The 12,436-nt window shown below is 40.3% G+C and overlaps 1 protein-coding gene across 1 annotated transcript in view; it reads right to left on the bottom strand.

Moving 5' to 3' along the window:
- Nucleotides 1-6,624: 6,624 nt before the first annotated feature.
- LOC310949399 (guanine nucleotide-binding protein G(o) subunit alpha) overlaps nt 6,625-12,436 on the bottom strand; it is a 141,649-nt gene continuing 135,837 nt past the window's right edge. Inside the window, exons 7-8 of the mRNA XM_083916851.1 lie at nt 10,689-10,842; nt 6,625-6,891 (exon numbers count right to left, since the gene is read on the bottom strand). Coding sequence (XP_083772977.1) covers nt 6,704-6,891; nt 10,689-10,842 — 342 coding nt within the window. The 3' untranslated portion in view covers nt 6,625-6,703. The remainder of the gene's footprint in view (nt 6,892-10,688; nt 10,843-12,436) is intronic.

Raw genomic sequence — 12,436 nt, 5'->3', positions numbered from 1 at the left:
CAGTCCCCAAGGACACATAGTTCTGCTACTATCTGCTTGGAGCAGTGGCATGGACAAACATTTTGAAGGACAGGGGCAAAAAGGAAAAAAAAGGGCACATATAGGGCGTCCTCGCCACTGAAGAGGGCACTTTATCTAGAAAACCCTTTAGAAGGCGTTTTGGCACTTTAGCACACGTTTGTTCTACACTTTAGCACACATTTTGGCTGCCAAGAGGGCACTTTAGCACACATTGTGGCTTCTAGATGGCACTTTAGCACACGTTTTGGCTTCTAGATGGCACTTTAGCACACGTTTTGGCTCCTAGAGGACTTGGTGCAACCCATATATGAGGTTCAAACCTGTGTCCGAAGTGAGAGGGGTCAGCAGCTATTTTCCTAGCTCTCTTTAGGGTCCTGCAGGAGTAAAGATCCTGAAGAGAAGGGAGTTTAAAGCCGATCACCTTTTCTACAGAGCGAATGATGAGGGAGCTGATGTTCAGCGTTTTGGCTGATGTTCAGCGTTTTGGCTCCTAGAGGGCCCTTTAACGCGCGTTTTGGATTCTAGAGGGCACTTTACCGCATGTTTTGGTCCCCCCTGTGCACGCCAGTGGCTTAGAGCAGTGGTTCCCAACCTTGGGGGCCCGACCCTCCAAGGGGGCGTCAAAGATCCAGGGGGGGTCGCGAAGCCCTCTTGATTTTAAGGGGTTTAATAATTTTAACGTAATTAAAATGTTAAATAAATGAGTAGGCTAAGCATTTAATTCATATATGTGACAAAATCAACTAAATCCAAGGGCCACATTAAACATTTATTCGGATATTTCAAGTTTTAGATAAATAAATAAGTTAAAGGCCTATATCACATGGAGGAGAGTTGGTGACTTGAACGCCTCACGTGCAGCAGTTGTTGCTCGGCGGAGCTAAGGGAGAGATGGCGAAGCGTCAGGTAGAGGAGACTGCGGAAAATGTCAAAAAGAAAAAGAGGGGCTACCAAGAAAGTTAGATTGAGTTTGGCTTCATAGAAGCAATGGATACAATTAGAGCAGAATGTATATTTTTAATTTTATAATAATTAATTTTCTTTATTATATGTCAATATGTTACCTGCTTAAATTCATTCATTCATTCATCTTCAACCGCTTATCCCGGGGTCGGGGTCACGGGGGGGCTGGAGCCGATCCCAGCTGACATTGGGCGTGGGGCGGGTTACACCCTGGACAGGACGCCAGTCTATCGCAGGGCTACCTGCTTAAATGAATTTGAAGAAAAATAAATTGTATTTTTAAAAGTACAAGTTCTGAAGCTGTTTTTCAAATTCATTTAAGCAGGAAACATATTTAAATATGTTTAAGAAAAAGGTTTTTTTAAAAGTACAAGTTCTGAAGGAATATGTTGTAATCATACACAGCTTCTCCTCATTGTCCCATGTTGTTATTAAATAAATGAAATATAAAGTATTTCATGTAAAATAAGTTATGATGTTCCTTATTTTATTTTTTATTTTTGTGTGTGTGTGTGTGTGTGTGTGGGTGGGTGGGGTGGGGGGGGGGGGGGTCACCAAAGTTTACAATGGTAAAAATATGGGTCCCTTAAGAAACAGGTTGGGAACTAGTGGCTTAGAGGACCAGTTCACACGTGCACAGTAGATCACTACCACACCACTTGTAGCGTAGTAGTGATTACATGGTTAGTACAAAAAGTATAGTTCTGGAATAACTCCTCTTGGTTTAATGTAGCCTGTGCTTCATTTCAGTGTCTTTGAGTTGAAGTTACCATTTCTAGGATTTGAGAGTGTGTGAGACTTAAAAGTGTGTGTGTTTCTGAATTCACTCCATGACTTCCTCCCAGTGGGGACCAACTGAGGGGAGGACAGGAAGCAACATGTTTGTCTCTCTCTCTTATCATGTGTGAATCATGTGCTTGTGTGTGTGTGTTTTTCAGTTTTTCCGTTTTCCAGCCACTTAAAAGAACCCTTTCATTTTATGATCTGGGTCATCACGGTGCTCATAGTGTTTGTCCAGTTTGTCCAACAGTTTACTTACAAACAGCATTACAGTAGTCTGGGGGTACACTTCATACTGCTTGTTGGGTCTATGTAAATCATAAATAAGTCATAGAGTGTGGTCTTTACCTACTCTGTAAAGTGTCCTGATATAACTTTTGCTATGATTTGGCACTATAAATAAAATTGAATTGAATTGAATTGATATGCAAGGTTATCTAAACCACTTATTCACAAGTCATTAATTAAAGACTTTGAAAATAAAATTGAGCACTTAAAATGTCCATTAGATCCTCTAGAGCACCTCCTGGTGTGACTGACATAATGTACTTGCCATGGTGATTTGTTAACTGGACAAAATATCTACAGCTCTGTGAGGCAGTATTTAGGCATATACTGTGTTACCAACTTAGTTTGACATACACTATATTCCAGTGGTGAGATTAATCACATATCAGTATTTGACACAAGTAGCAACATTTTTCAATTTTAATGGATTTGATATATGACTTAATATATTATAAAAAAATAAACAGTGCTTAGTACGGTATATTAAAGCAAAGTGGAAACCTAACATTGCAAAAATATTTAGAATAATATTCTTGGCATAAAATAAACCGTTTAACATAGAGTGCTTTTTCTCCATGTTTTCAAAAACAAACACACAAAAATGATCCATCGACTAATGACAGTCCCTCAGGAGCGTTGTCTGTGCTAACGTTAGCTGCAGCATGTTCAGCGTTGTCTGATAAATGTGCTCGATGAAAAATCACATAAATAATCAAACTTATTACAGTTCTTTTTGTGAGGAACATTAATGTCTGTACAAATTTCATAACAATCCATCCAACAGCTCTTGAACACTTTCAGTCTGGACCAGAGGTGGGCCAACAGACTGACATCTAGTGATTCTCCAATCTGCAATACAAATCACTGGTGACTAAAATATAATCCCAGCTAATGGGAAGCCAGTTCCACCACTCACTATGACTCTAATCCATTCCTGGGCTCATTTAGGCTCACTGTACTGCAGATTTCATTAAACCTGTGACCTTTAATATAGTAAAAGTAATCAGTCACTGTGAGGAAAAGTGCACATTCAGGATGATGCCAGAGCTGAGGTGAAATACGGAGCTTTACTATCTCTGGATAAGTTGTCTGGAGATGACACTGCGGTCACTGAGAAGTTACTTGGGTCAACCTGGTATGTTTTACACACTCAATCATACGTTTTGTCTCCTGAGATGATACACATTCCCCCTGTGTGCCTGCAGCAGTATCTGCCTGCTGCTGACTATAGGACGCCCTTCCTTTTTCACAAGAGTGTCGATGAATATACAAAATTTGCTTAATGTAAGTATACACGTTTGGTTAACAGTAGCATTTTAAAATGAAATCGACTATTAAATATTTCTACGTTGAGTTACATATAACACTCTCCACAGTGTTAATATAATTGTTGCGTGTTAATATAACACTTATTCAGTGTTAAAAAACACAATGATAGTGTTAACCTTTGACACTACGCACTAGTGTAAGGTAAATTCAACACTGATGTGTGTTTAATTTCAACTATTGAGTGTTGTTCCAACTCTGTCACAGTCTTAACTGTTTAACACTTTCAATGGTGTTGTTTTAACTTGATCTAGAGGGGACCAATATAGACTTAACACTTCCAAATTTGCTGTGTAGTGGGTGACAGAAACATTTCTGTGGTTTACAGAAAGGTACAACGCCAACATATTTTTCTAACTCTTGAGACCAAAGGAGGAACTCTGGAAATGGGCGTGGTTTCACTTTAAGTCTGGAAATTCAGATCTGCTCTGAACTTCGCCACATTCTCAGTCTGATGAATGAATGACACTGCTAGGCAGCAGTTTTCTCAAAGCTGAAAGCTAAAAACACAGACTCAGTTATACAGAATGACTCGTGGGCAACAAGAGTTTTTTTTGTACTCATGAAAACAGTGGCTTTTTAATGTAAACACTACATTCGATTGGTTTTTCCAGCACGGACATCCCACATGAAATAACAACCATTCACTAAAGAGGAATAGAGAAGGGGGGAGAGAGAGAGAAAGTGACAGACAGAGAGCGAGAGAGAGAGAGAGAGAGAGAGAGAGAAAAAGCTTCACAGAAAAAAGCATTCACTGGGTAAAGAACAGAACCAAGAGGTGAAAATAAAGAAGAATGAAGGTTAAGAGGAACAGAATGCCAAAGAAACAGGTATATCATGTCATTATACACAGTTGTTTTCTCTTTTCAAAACTAGGAATCAACAAGGCGAGAAAGAGAGGTCTATATAGATAGATGATAGATAGGTCGATGAGGGGGGACATAGGTTAGGTATGAACAGATAACAAATTTCCAAATCTACTTATTGTGTTTTTGTGTGAGTGCCAGCAAGTGTGTGTGTGTGTGTGTGTGTGTGTGTGTGTGTGGTGTGTGTGTGTGAGAGAGAGAGACGTGAGAACTGTGCTTTTCATTGTAGACCTGGAAGGTGTGTGTCGAACTGAAAAGAGACAGAAGAAGAAAGGAGCATGACTTTATACAGCGTCAAGGTGTGAACATGCGGCGTCCCTAACTAGCAGACGCAGCGAGAAACGTGCTCTCCCCAAAAAAAGTGGTTCATTTTTTCTGAAATAATAAAAAATAGATATTGTTATAATATTATATTTAATCGTTCTGAGTCAGGCTAAGGTGAGGACACGGTTCTAATGCAGGGAAACAGGCAAAACGGTAAAAGAAGAAGGGGTTGGCGCACGGTTCAGAGCGTTACAACAACACGGGGTCAGTCTGAGATCATCGTGGTTCCAAATCAGCTGGAACGCTTTGCAAAGCCTCTTTATTTTAAAAAAGGGAGATAGAGAAAAAAAGGGTCTGTAGCTACAAAGCACAAGAAAGAATATCCTTTGGGAATATTACAGGATCGTAATGATCATTGTTGCCGACGTTGTAGTAATACCCACGTTCATTTGTTTCAGAAATGATTCCAGGTTTAGTCTTTTTGTCCTTTTTTTAGACTGTTTGAATTCTACTTGTTACTGCAAGAATCCCAAAATCTACACTTCTTTCAAGCCTCCCACGTGACCTTTCAACCCTTTGAAAATTTGACTCTCACAATTTTTATTAGACCCTGCCCGGTCCCATTCAGGAACCAATCACCGCTCTCTTTCTGTTGCTGCCATTTGTCTTCTTCTCTCTTTTTTTTGGATTTTTTTCTCCCTCTTTTTTCTTCATCTTTTGCTATTTTTATTCAAATGTTTTTTTTTCATTATTATCTCAACAGTATCTACGTGAAGCTTTTTTTTTTTTTTTTAGTTTTATGAACTAACTGGTCTCTTTATACAAAGGCTTGAGTATCTCATGCTGTCTGTGTCAGGGGTTTAAGGGGCAAGAGGGGAAGAGGAGGGAGGGACAGGGGAAAGAGAGTAGACCGAAGGAGTGGATGGAAAGGAGGGACGCCAAAATCAGGACGACAGGGCGCCGTGCAAGAAGAAGGCCAAAAGAAAGAGGGGTGGGTGGAGGTGGTGTGTAAATGGAGAGAAAAGAGAGCGGTATGTGTGGGACAGGCGATCAATCAATAAATAAATGAATAAATTAATGACCCATTATCAAACCAGGCGTGAGTTTCCTTACACGGAGAATGTTAGTAGGTCTAGAGGTTAGAACAGTGAGGAAGGTAGAGTCATAACGTCGTGTACTTGCTTCTAAAAGCTATCTACAGTACAGTACCTCTGTTACATGGCACTGATTGGACATTTAGCACATTTCCTATTGGTTCAGGCTCGGCCACGACAGGCGGTTGGGGATTGGCTAAAGCCAGGTTCGGGGAAACGGGAAGCCTCACTTCCTGTCGATCAAAACCGGATTGTGGGGAGTAAAAGGATACAACTTACTCAAAAACAAAAAGGAAAGTGACAACAAACATCTTAAATTGTCTTAGCTAATGTAAACAAAGGACGAATGTTAAAATCCGTGTTGTCAGTTTGAGCAGGTCTCGAGAGTTTTTTTTAAGGTTTTCGCCGACCCGCCTGGTGCTTTTTTTTAGTGCTATGGACATTTTCACATATTTACGCAAAAATTGTTATGGCATAATCACTACTATAGCTCGAAACAAACAAAAATGATACACAAATAAAAGGTGTCAAGGTGAGGCAAAATGTGAATAAAAATCAGTGTACAGACTGTACTCATGTAATAAATATACACACGATGAACAAAAACAGAGGTCATATTCATTGTAATAATAAAAAAAGAGTACAGGTTTCCTTGTTTGTTTTGTTGCAACAAAAGACACAGCTGAGAAAGAAAACGGGAGGACGGGGAGCGGAGGCTTTCATTGACTTTGTTCAAGAAGTTTTCAAGGCTGCAGGGTTTCCTGTTTTCAACTAAAACAACTTGTTTGCTTGGCAGCGGGCCAAAGGAGCGAGAAGAGAAGAGAAGAGACAAGAACTAAAAACATTATATATATATATTTATATATACGTATTCCTACTTTTTTTTAAATTATCCCCATTATTAATATGTACCTAGTTGCTTTTTCTTTCCTTTTTTCTTTAAATAATCAGCAGAATCATCATCGTCATCATCACCATCATCATTTCCACAGCGGTGTCAAAGGAACATGAACGAGGAGGGGGAGGAGGAAAGGAGGGGCGAGAGAGAAGAGGGGAAAAGGGGAAAAGGGGGGGGGGGCATTACGGGGTGTGCGGGCCTGCTCAGTACAAGCCACATCCTCGGAGGTTGTTGGCGATGATGATGTCGGTCACGGCGTCAAACACCACCTGGATGTTTCCTGTATCCGTGGCGCAGGTCATGTGACAGTAGATTTCCTTATTTGGAGAGCGGTTCTTGCTCTCAAATTGTGCTTGGATGTAAGCTGCTGCGTCCTCATAGGTATTGGGTCCTGGAGAGAGAGAAGAGAGGGACGGAGAGAATCAGAGGTGATACAATTCTTATACGGGAGAACTTTTGAAATTAATCCATTTGATGCCGCGGCTAAATGCCACAAACAGAGATCCCAATATTTCCCAGGATATATTCTGTTGCCCTGTGATGTAAATCTTTTTAAGGCCTAGTACAAAAAAACATTCTAGTCTGTATGTTTAGGTCATATCTCCATGACAACACTGAGGGGGGTGAATTTTTTTGGACCAGGTTAGTTTTTATTTTATTGGAGGTTTAAGTTTAGTCTGACACGATTGGATCAAGTTGAGAGAACGGACACTGACGGGTATGCTACGTCCAATTTGTATACAGACAATTGTCTGCACAAGTGAGTGTTAATGTGGAAGGGTTGAAAATATTAAGGTATTAGCATGTACTTTAACAGATGTCTACCAGCAGTGACAGCTTATGCGAGTGTGTGTGTGTGTGTGTGTGTGTGTGTAGCAGGAACCACCACAGAGGAGGTTTGGAGTATTTTCCCAGGTGTTTATATGTCTGTCTGTGGACAGATTTTTGTCATTGTGATAGCATTGCAATAATGCAAAATACAACTTCTTTTTTCTGAGTCTCCATTCACTTTGGAGGCATGCGACAAAATAATGAATAATTAACAGTCAGTGATTGATTGATATATAAACCAATATCTTAAAATGCTATCATGATGATGATCTCAATGTATTTAAGCTATTTTGTGTCCATTTGCATTTTACACGCTTCTGACCACCTCCTCATGACATTTTATTATCGAAACAGTTTTCTAATAGAACACGCAAAATAAAGGACAGACTGAGTTCTTGTTTACTTCTCTAATTAGATCAGTTGCCTGGTCATTTTCCTGTCATGATGACTGGTCGATGAGTTGATATTTATGTTTTATTATGGGTCTATAAAGATATAACATCATAGCAGATGTTGTCTGAGGGTACTCAGTAAGTGCACAGTGGAGACTCATCTGACTAATTATACCCATAAACTAATCAAAAACAGCCCAGTTGCCCTGGACATGGGCTTATTGCTGTGTAACAAACTTACAATTTTTGACATAGTCCGGTGAAAAGATGTTTTATCTATTTCACTTTGATGAATCAGATTCCAGACCAAAAAAGTAAAAAGTAAAAAAGTTTTGAGATTGCTTGTGAAGAATGTAAATAATGTTAACTTAATAACCTGCATGACCGTATTGATAAGTTTGTATCGGGGCTAACATTTTCACTATTGAAACAGCTACTGCTGCAACACACAATAAGCTAGCTGTGCTAGCTGTAAACGAGATTACGCAAAAGCAACTTTGCACCACAGGTCGTCAGTGGTGTCTGGTCTGATGACCTCCTGGAAAATGTGGACACAGCGTATGTTCCCATCTTTAACAATTGCTGCTGTGGTGGGGTGAGTTAAAGACGATGACTGACAGAGGAGCATCGTGCTTGAAGGTAGTTCCTAACATAACTTGCCTTCTCTGTCAAGTGCAGCTCACCAGGATCACCAAACTGGTCTCAAACTCAGGCAGCGCGGATCAAACATGATTCAAGATTCTGTTACTGTATCACTTATTTCTATTTTCACAACACATTTTAGTGTAGGGTTTAGCTGTAAGGTTTGTGACCCGACCGCCATTTTCTTTCCTGCTTCAAAAGGGACCAAGCACCGCCTCAACTTGCGTGTTTGTCAGTGCAGTGGTTTCGTTGCTTTGATTGGCTGTAGGACTATTTTAGCATTTTGCTCTGTATCTTTGATGACTCCTGTAAACTGAAAACAAAGTCTCCAGACTACAGGCATTTGTGAATTAATCGGATGATGCCAGGCTACACATTTTGGACTTTTACCATTATCAGGTGCCAGAAATGTAAAAACCCATTTTGTCTGAACTCCTACCTAATTGCATGGCTTCAGGATGTGATATTGAAGCCTAATAATGGCTTCATGCCTAACACATTTTTAGGGGTGACAATGACAACATTCCCGTGGTAAAATATGCCATTTTCAAAATTAAGCCAAAATATTTTGCTGAACTTAGTTCTTTGGTCTCAAATAACATATTCATATAATGTACTCTCTTGCTCCCCTGCACTGATTTGAACCATTGCCTTTGTAAAAAAAAAAATCTGTATCTCGTAATTCCCCTGACTTTATGAAAGAGCAACACTACCGTGAATTGCCGGAGCAGTAATTCTGATTAATGAACCACAATACTTTTTTCAATTGTTGGTTTAATTCTGTTAAGCTGACTCCTCCAGTTGCTTGATTCTCATTTGCTCAGCATATCCATCTGGGAACTCCAATCTTTTGCGAAGTGGTGAATATACTGGTTACTGATTGGATAAACCATCTGTCTATCACCAACATACGGGCCAAACCAACCAATCAGATCACTGAAGCGTATGACGTACTATCTGTGTTGAGGCAAAGCTCAGAAAGGAAACAACATGTGGGTAAAGGATATTTTCCGTTTGTGTAACGTGAATTTACGGATCAAAGGCCTAATTTCAGGAGCCCGGTCCATATTCAACAGAAGGATCCAGAGAAAAAAGAGTTAGTGAGCAGCTTGCTCCATAGCTGCTCATCTCATCTGTGGAAGCCTCCATGTTGTTTACACTCAACAGTCTCTTCTCGTTTCATCACTTAAATCCACCTCTAAACTAACACTGATTGAACGTTCACTTGGTTAACTTCTCCAGGTTTTCTCCGCTGAACGTTACCAGACTGATCTGAGATTAAAATACAATGGAGGCTATAATTCTGTTGCAGGTGTTCAAAAACATTCCTCTCAGGTGCTTACCACCTGTAGGGTAAGGTAATGAGGCGGATGAGACGGAACATGTTGGGTAGACTCACTGTGATTATCAAGACAGTTAGAAAATGATTAAAGCATGTGTGTGTGTGTGTGTGTGTGTGTGTGTGTGTGTGAGGAGAGGGCAGGAGACAGCTCTCACCTGCCCTCTCCTCTCTCCTCTCTTCATGGCTGACCAAGCGTGACTGTCTCGTGGCCTGACTCCCAGTCCCTTTCTTTTTCACTGCCACGACTACATCTGACTCTCACCTCACTGACATGTGCCTCCCTTTTTCTCCCCCCCTCACAGCCTCTACTCCGGCCTCTGGGCTGCTTCTCACTGTCTCCTCTCCCTCCTTCTCTGCCATCTTTCTAAACACAGTAAAGTAAATCTTCATGTATACTGCCCTTTTCAAACTGAGGTCAGTCAGGTTTTCAAAAAGGCAACATCCAACATTCACTCATTTGGTTTCAGCTATCTCTGTGACATCATCAAACTGACTCTGGGGCCATATTTCAACGGTTTACAACCCAGTGACAGTTACTGTCCAGATCGGTCCTCACAGCTCCGGAACAATGCAGAACCAACGTATCAACGCTGTATCAAGCAGCAGTTCATCAGTGGCCAGAAACACCGGAGGTCTTTGACAGGGAATTGGTCTTTTTTGACACTTGCGCACATCAAATAAGACGTCGAGCCTTTTTCGCGTAGAAACTATTCCTAAATTCCTAAATAAAGCACCAATGGGCTCCTTCCTTTTGGATTGACTTTGGTAATTGACTTGAATGGACTTAACTTTGAGAGGAGCTGGTACAGGGGCCAGTAGGTAAGTGTCACATGGCAGGACTCTTCTCATGCTACTGCAGAGGTTTGCAGCTCTCCCCTCTCTGTCCTAAGCCCCTCCCACCAGGCGAGCACAGGCGTATGCACGCGCTTCATACGGGAACCTGTACCAGGAAAACTGACAATTCTTTGCTCTTTTTTCTACCTGTGTATTCAGGGAAGCAGATGCTGAGCGCAGACTTCTTGATCTTCTCTGCAAACAGATCCTTCTTGTTGAGGAAGAGGATGATGGAAGTGTCGATGAAGAACTTGTTGTTGCAGATGGAGTCGAACAGCATCAGAGACTCGTGCATGCGATTCTGCGGAGGGAGAAAGAAGAAGAGGGGGAGAGAAAAATGGAGGGGACAGATGGAAAAAAGAATGAAATAAAAAAAGGATGAGATTAGATGAGATTAAGGGAACAGGTGAAAGGAGGAGGAGAGGGTTCAACAGAGAGGAGAAATAAGAAGAGGTGGGGGAAAAGAGAAAAGACGGGATGATGAAGAAAGAAGAGGAAAAAGAAGGGAAGAGTTAAAGTTACCAATGATCTAAACGGAAGACTGAAGAAAGAATAAACCGTGCCCACAGGTCAAACGCAAATGAGCCAAAATCTTTGCTTCCTTTCACACAGAAATCATTTTTTCCAATTAAAACTTGAAAAGGAAGAAAGGGGAGACACTGGGGATACAACTGCTTCTGCACAATTATTGCATATTTTATTAAATTAAGTGCAACATTATGCATCATAAAATGTTCAGATACATACTGGAAGAGGACTTAAACAGTTACTTAGTTTACAAAGTCGACCTGTTCAGGAAATGATTTCTAGCAGCTACAATAAATAATCAGAGTTAAGGAGAAAAGACAGACCAACAAACATCCACGAATTTATGCTTTCATTTGTAAATGACTCAGCAATACAAGAGAAGAGTTAGGATTTAAAGTGTTTACTTCATCCGACTCCTTTTCTGACGTGTGACACACTGTGTTTATGTGAAATTTATTTATGGAATCCGTTTTGTATTTTACTGTTATTTACTTTGGTGTGTTTTAATCTTTGCGTTTGTGATTTCTTTGAACATGTCTGAAATAAAGAATAATAATATATTTGAATATTAATTTCAGAATTTTTTTTTCTGTTAAATCTGTAATAAACATTGTATTTTATTTTCAAATGTCTAAAGTTCAGAGTGTATAAGTGCTTAGAACATTATTTATGCAGTATATGATGTCCATTCCCATACTCTATTATGTCTCATAAGTTTTTGGAGTTGATATTATTTGTCACACAGATATGGTGCTGCATTTAACCATTTTAACAGACACAAATTAGGACAGGAAGAAAATCAAATCACACAGAAGGAGTTACTCATGTGGTGCTTTATTGTTATTTCTTTATTGTACGTATAAATACAACTTTCAATAAATTATGGCAGCAGTGAAGGAGATACAGCAGATGTATTTTACTTACAGTGCTTACAGTAAAATACACCACATGTTCACACAGACACAAAAACACAGCGGGTTTGGCTGTAGAGGACAGACGGTGTTGGTTGGTATTGACAGAGGATGTTGGAGCTGCAGCAGTATAAGGGTTGAGAGCATGATGAGTGCAGGGTCGTTAACCGGCTCATCTCTGCCTTCTTAATTCTACACCAGTTCATTATGGTCATGTACCCTGCGGCTTCCTCAATCCTCTCCCAGTCCAGCAGTAGAGCAAGATCTCCCTGGCTCTGCGAAGGCTTAAGTGCTCATTTTATCTTGTGGGAACTGAACATATAATAAGACCATCCCAAAGCATTAACAGGCAAAACTACTAATTCTTACTTTGAAGCATATATGAGTCAGCGAAAAGATACCTCTGGAGCTCATCGAATATGTGATCAAAAATGAGCTTCCATTGTGGTGTCAGAG

The sequence above is a fragment of the Echiichthys vipera genome (assembly GCF_963691815.1).
Source record: "Echiichthys vipera genome assembly, chromosome: 7".
Lineage (NCBI taxonomy): Eukaryota > Metazoa > Chordata > Actinopteri > Perciformes > Trachinidae > Echiichthys > Echiichthys vipera.
This window is presented reverse-complemented; position numbering and strand designations above follow the sequence as displayed.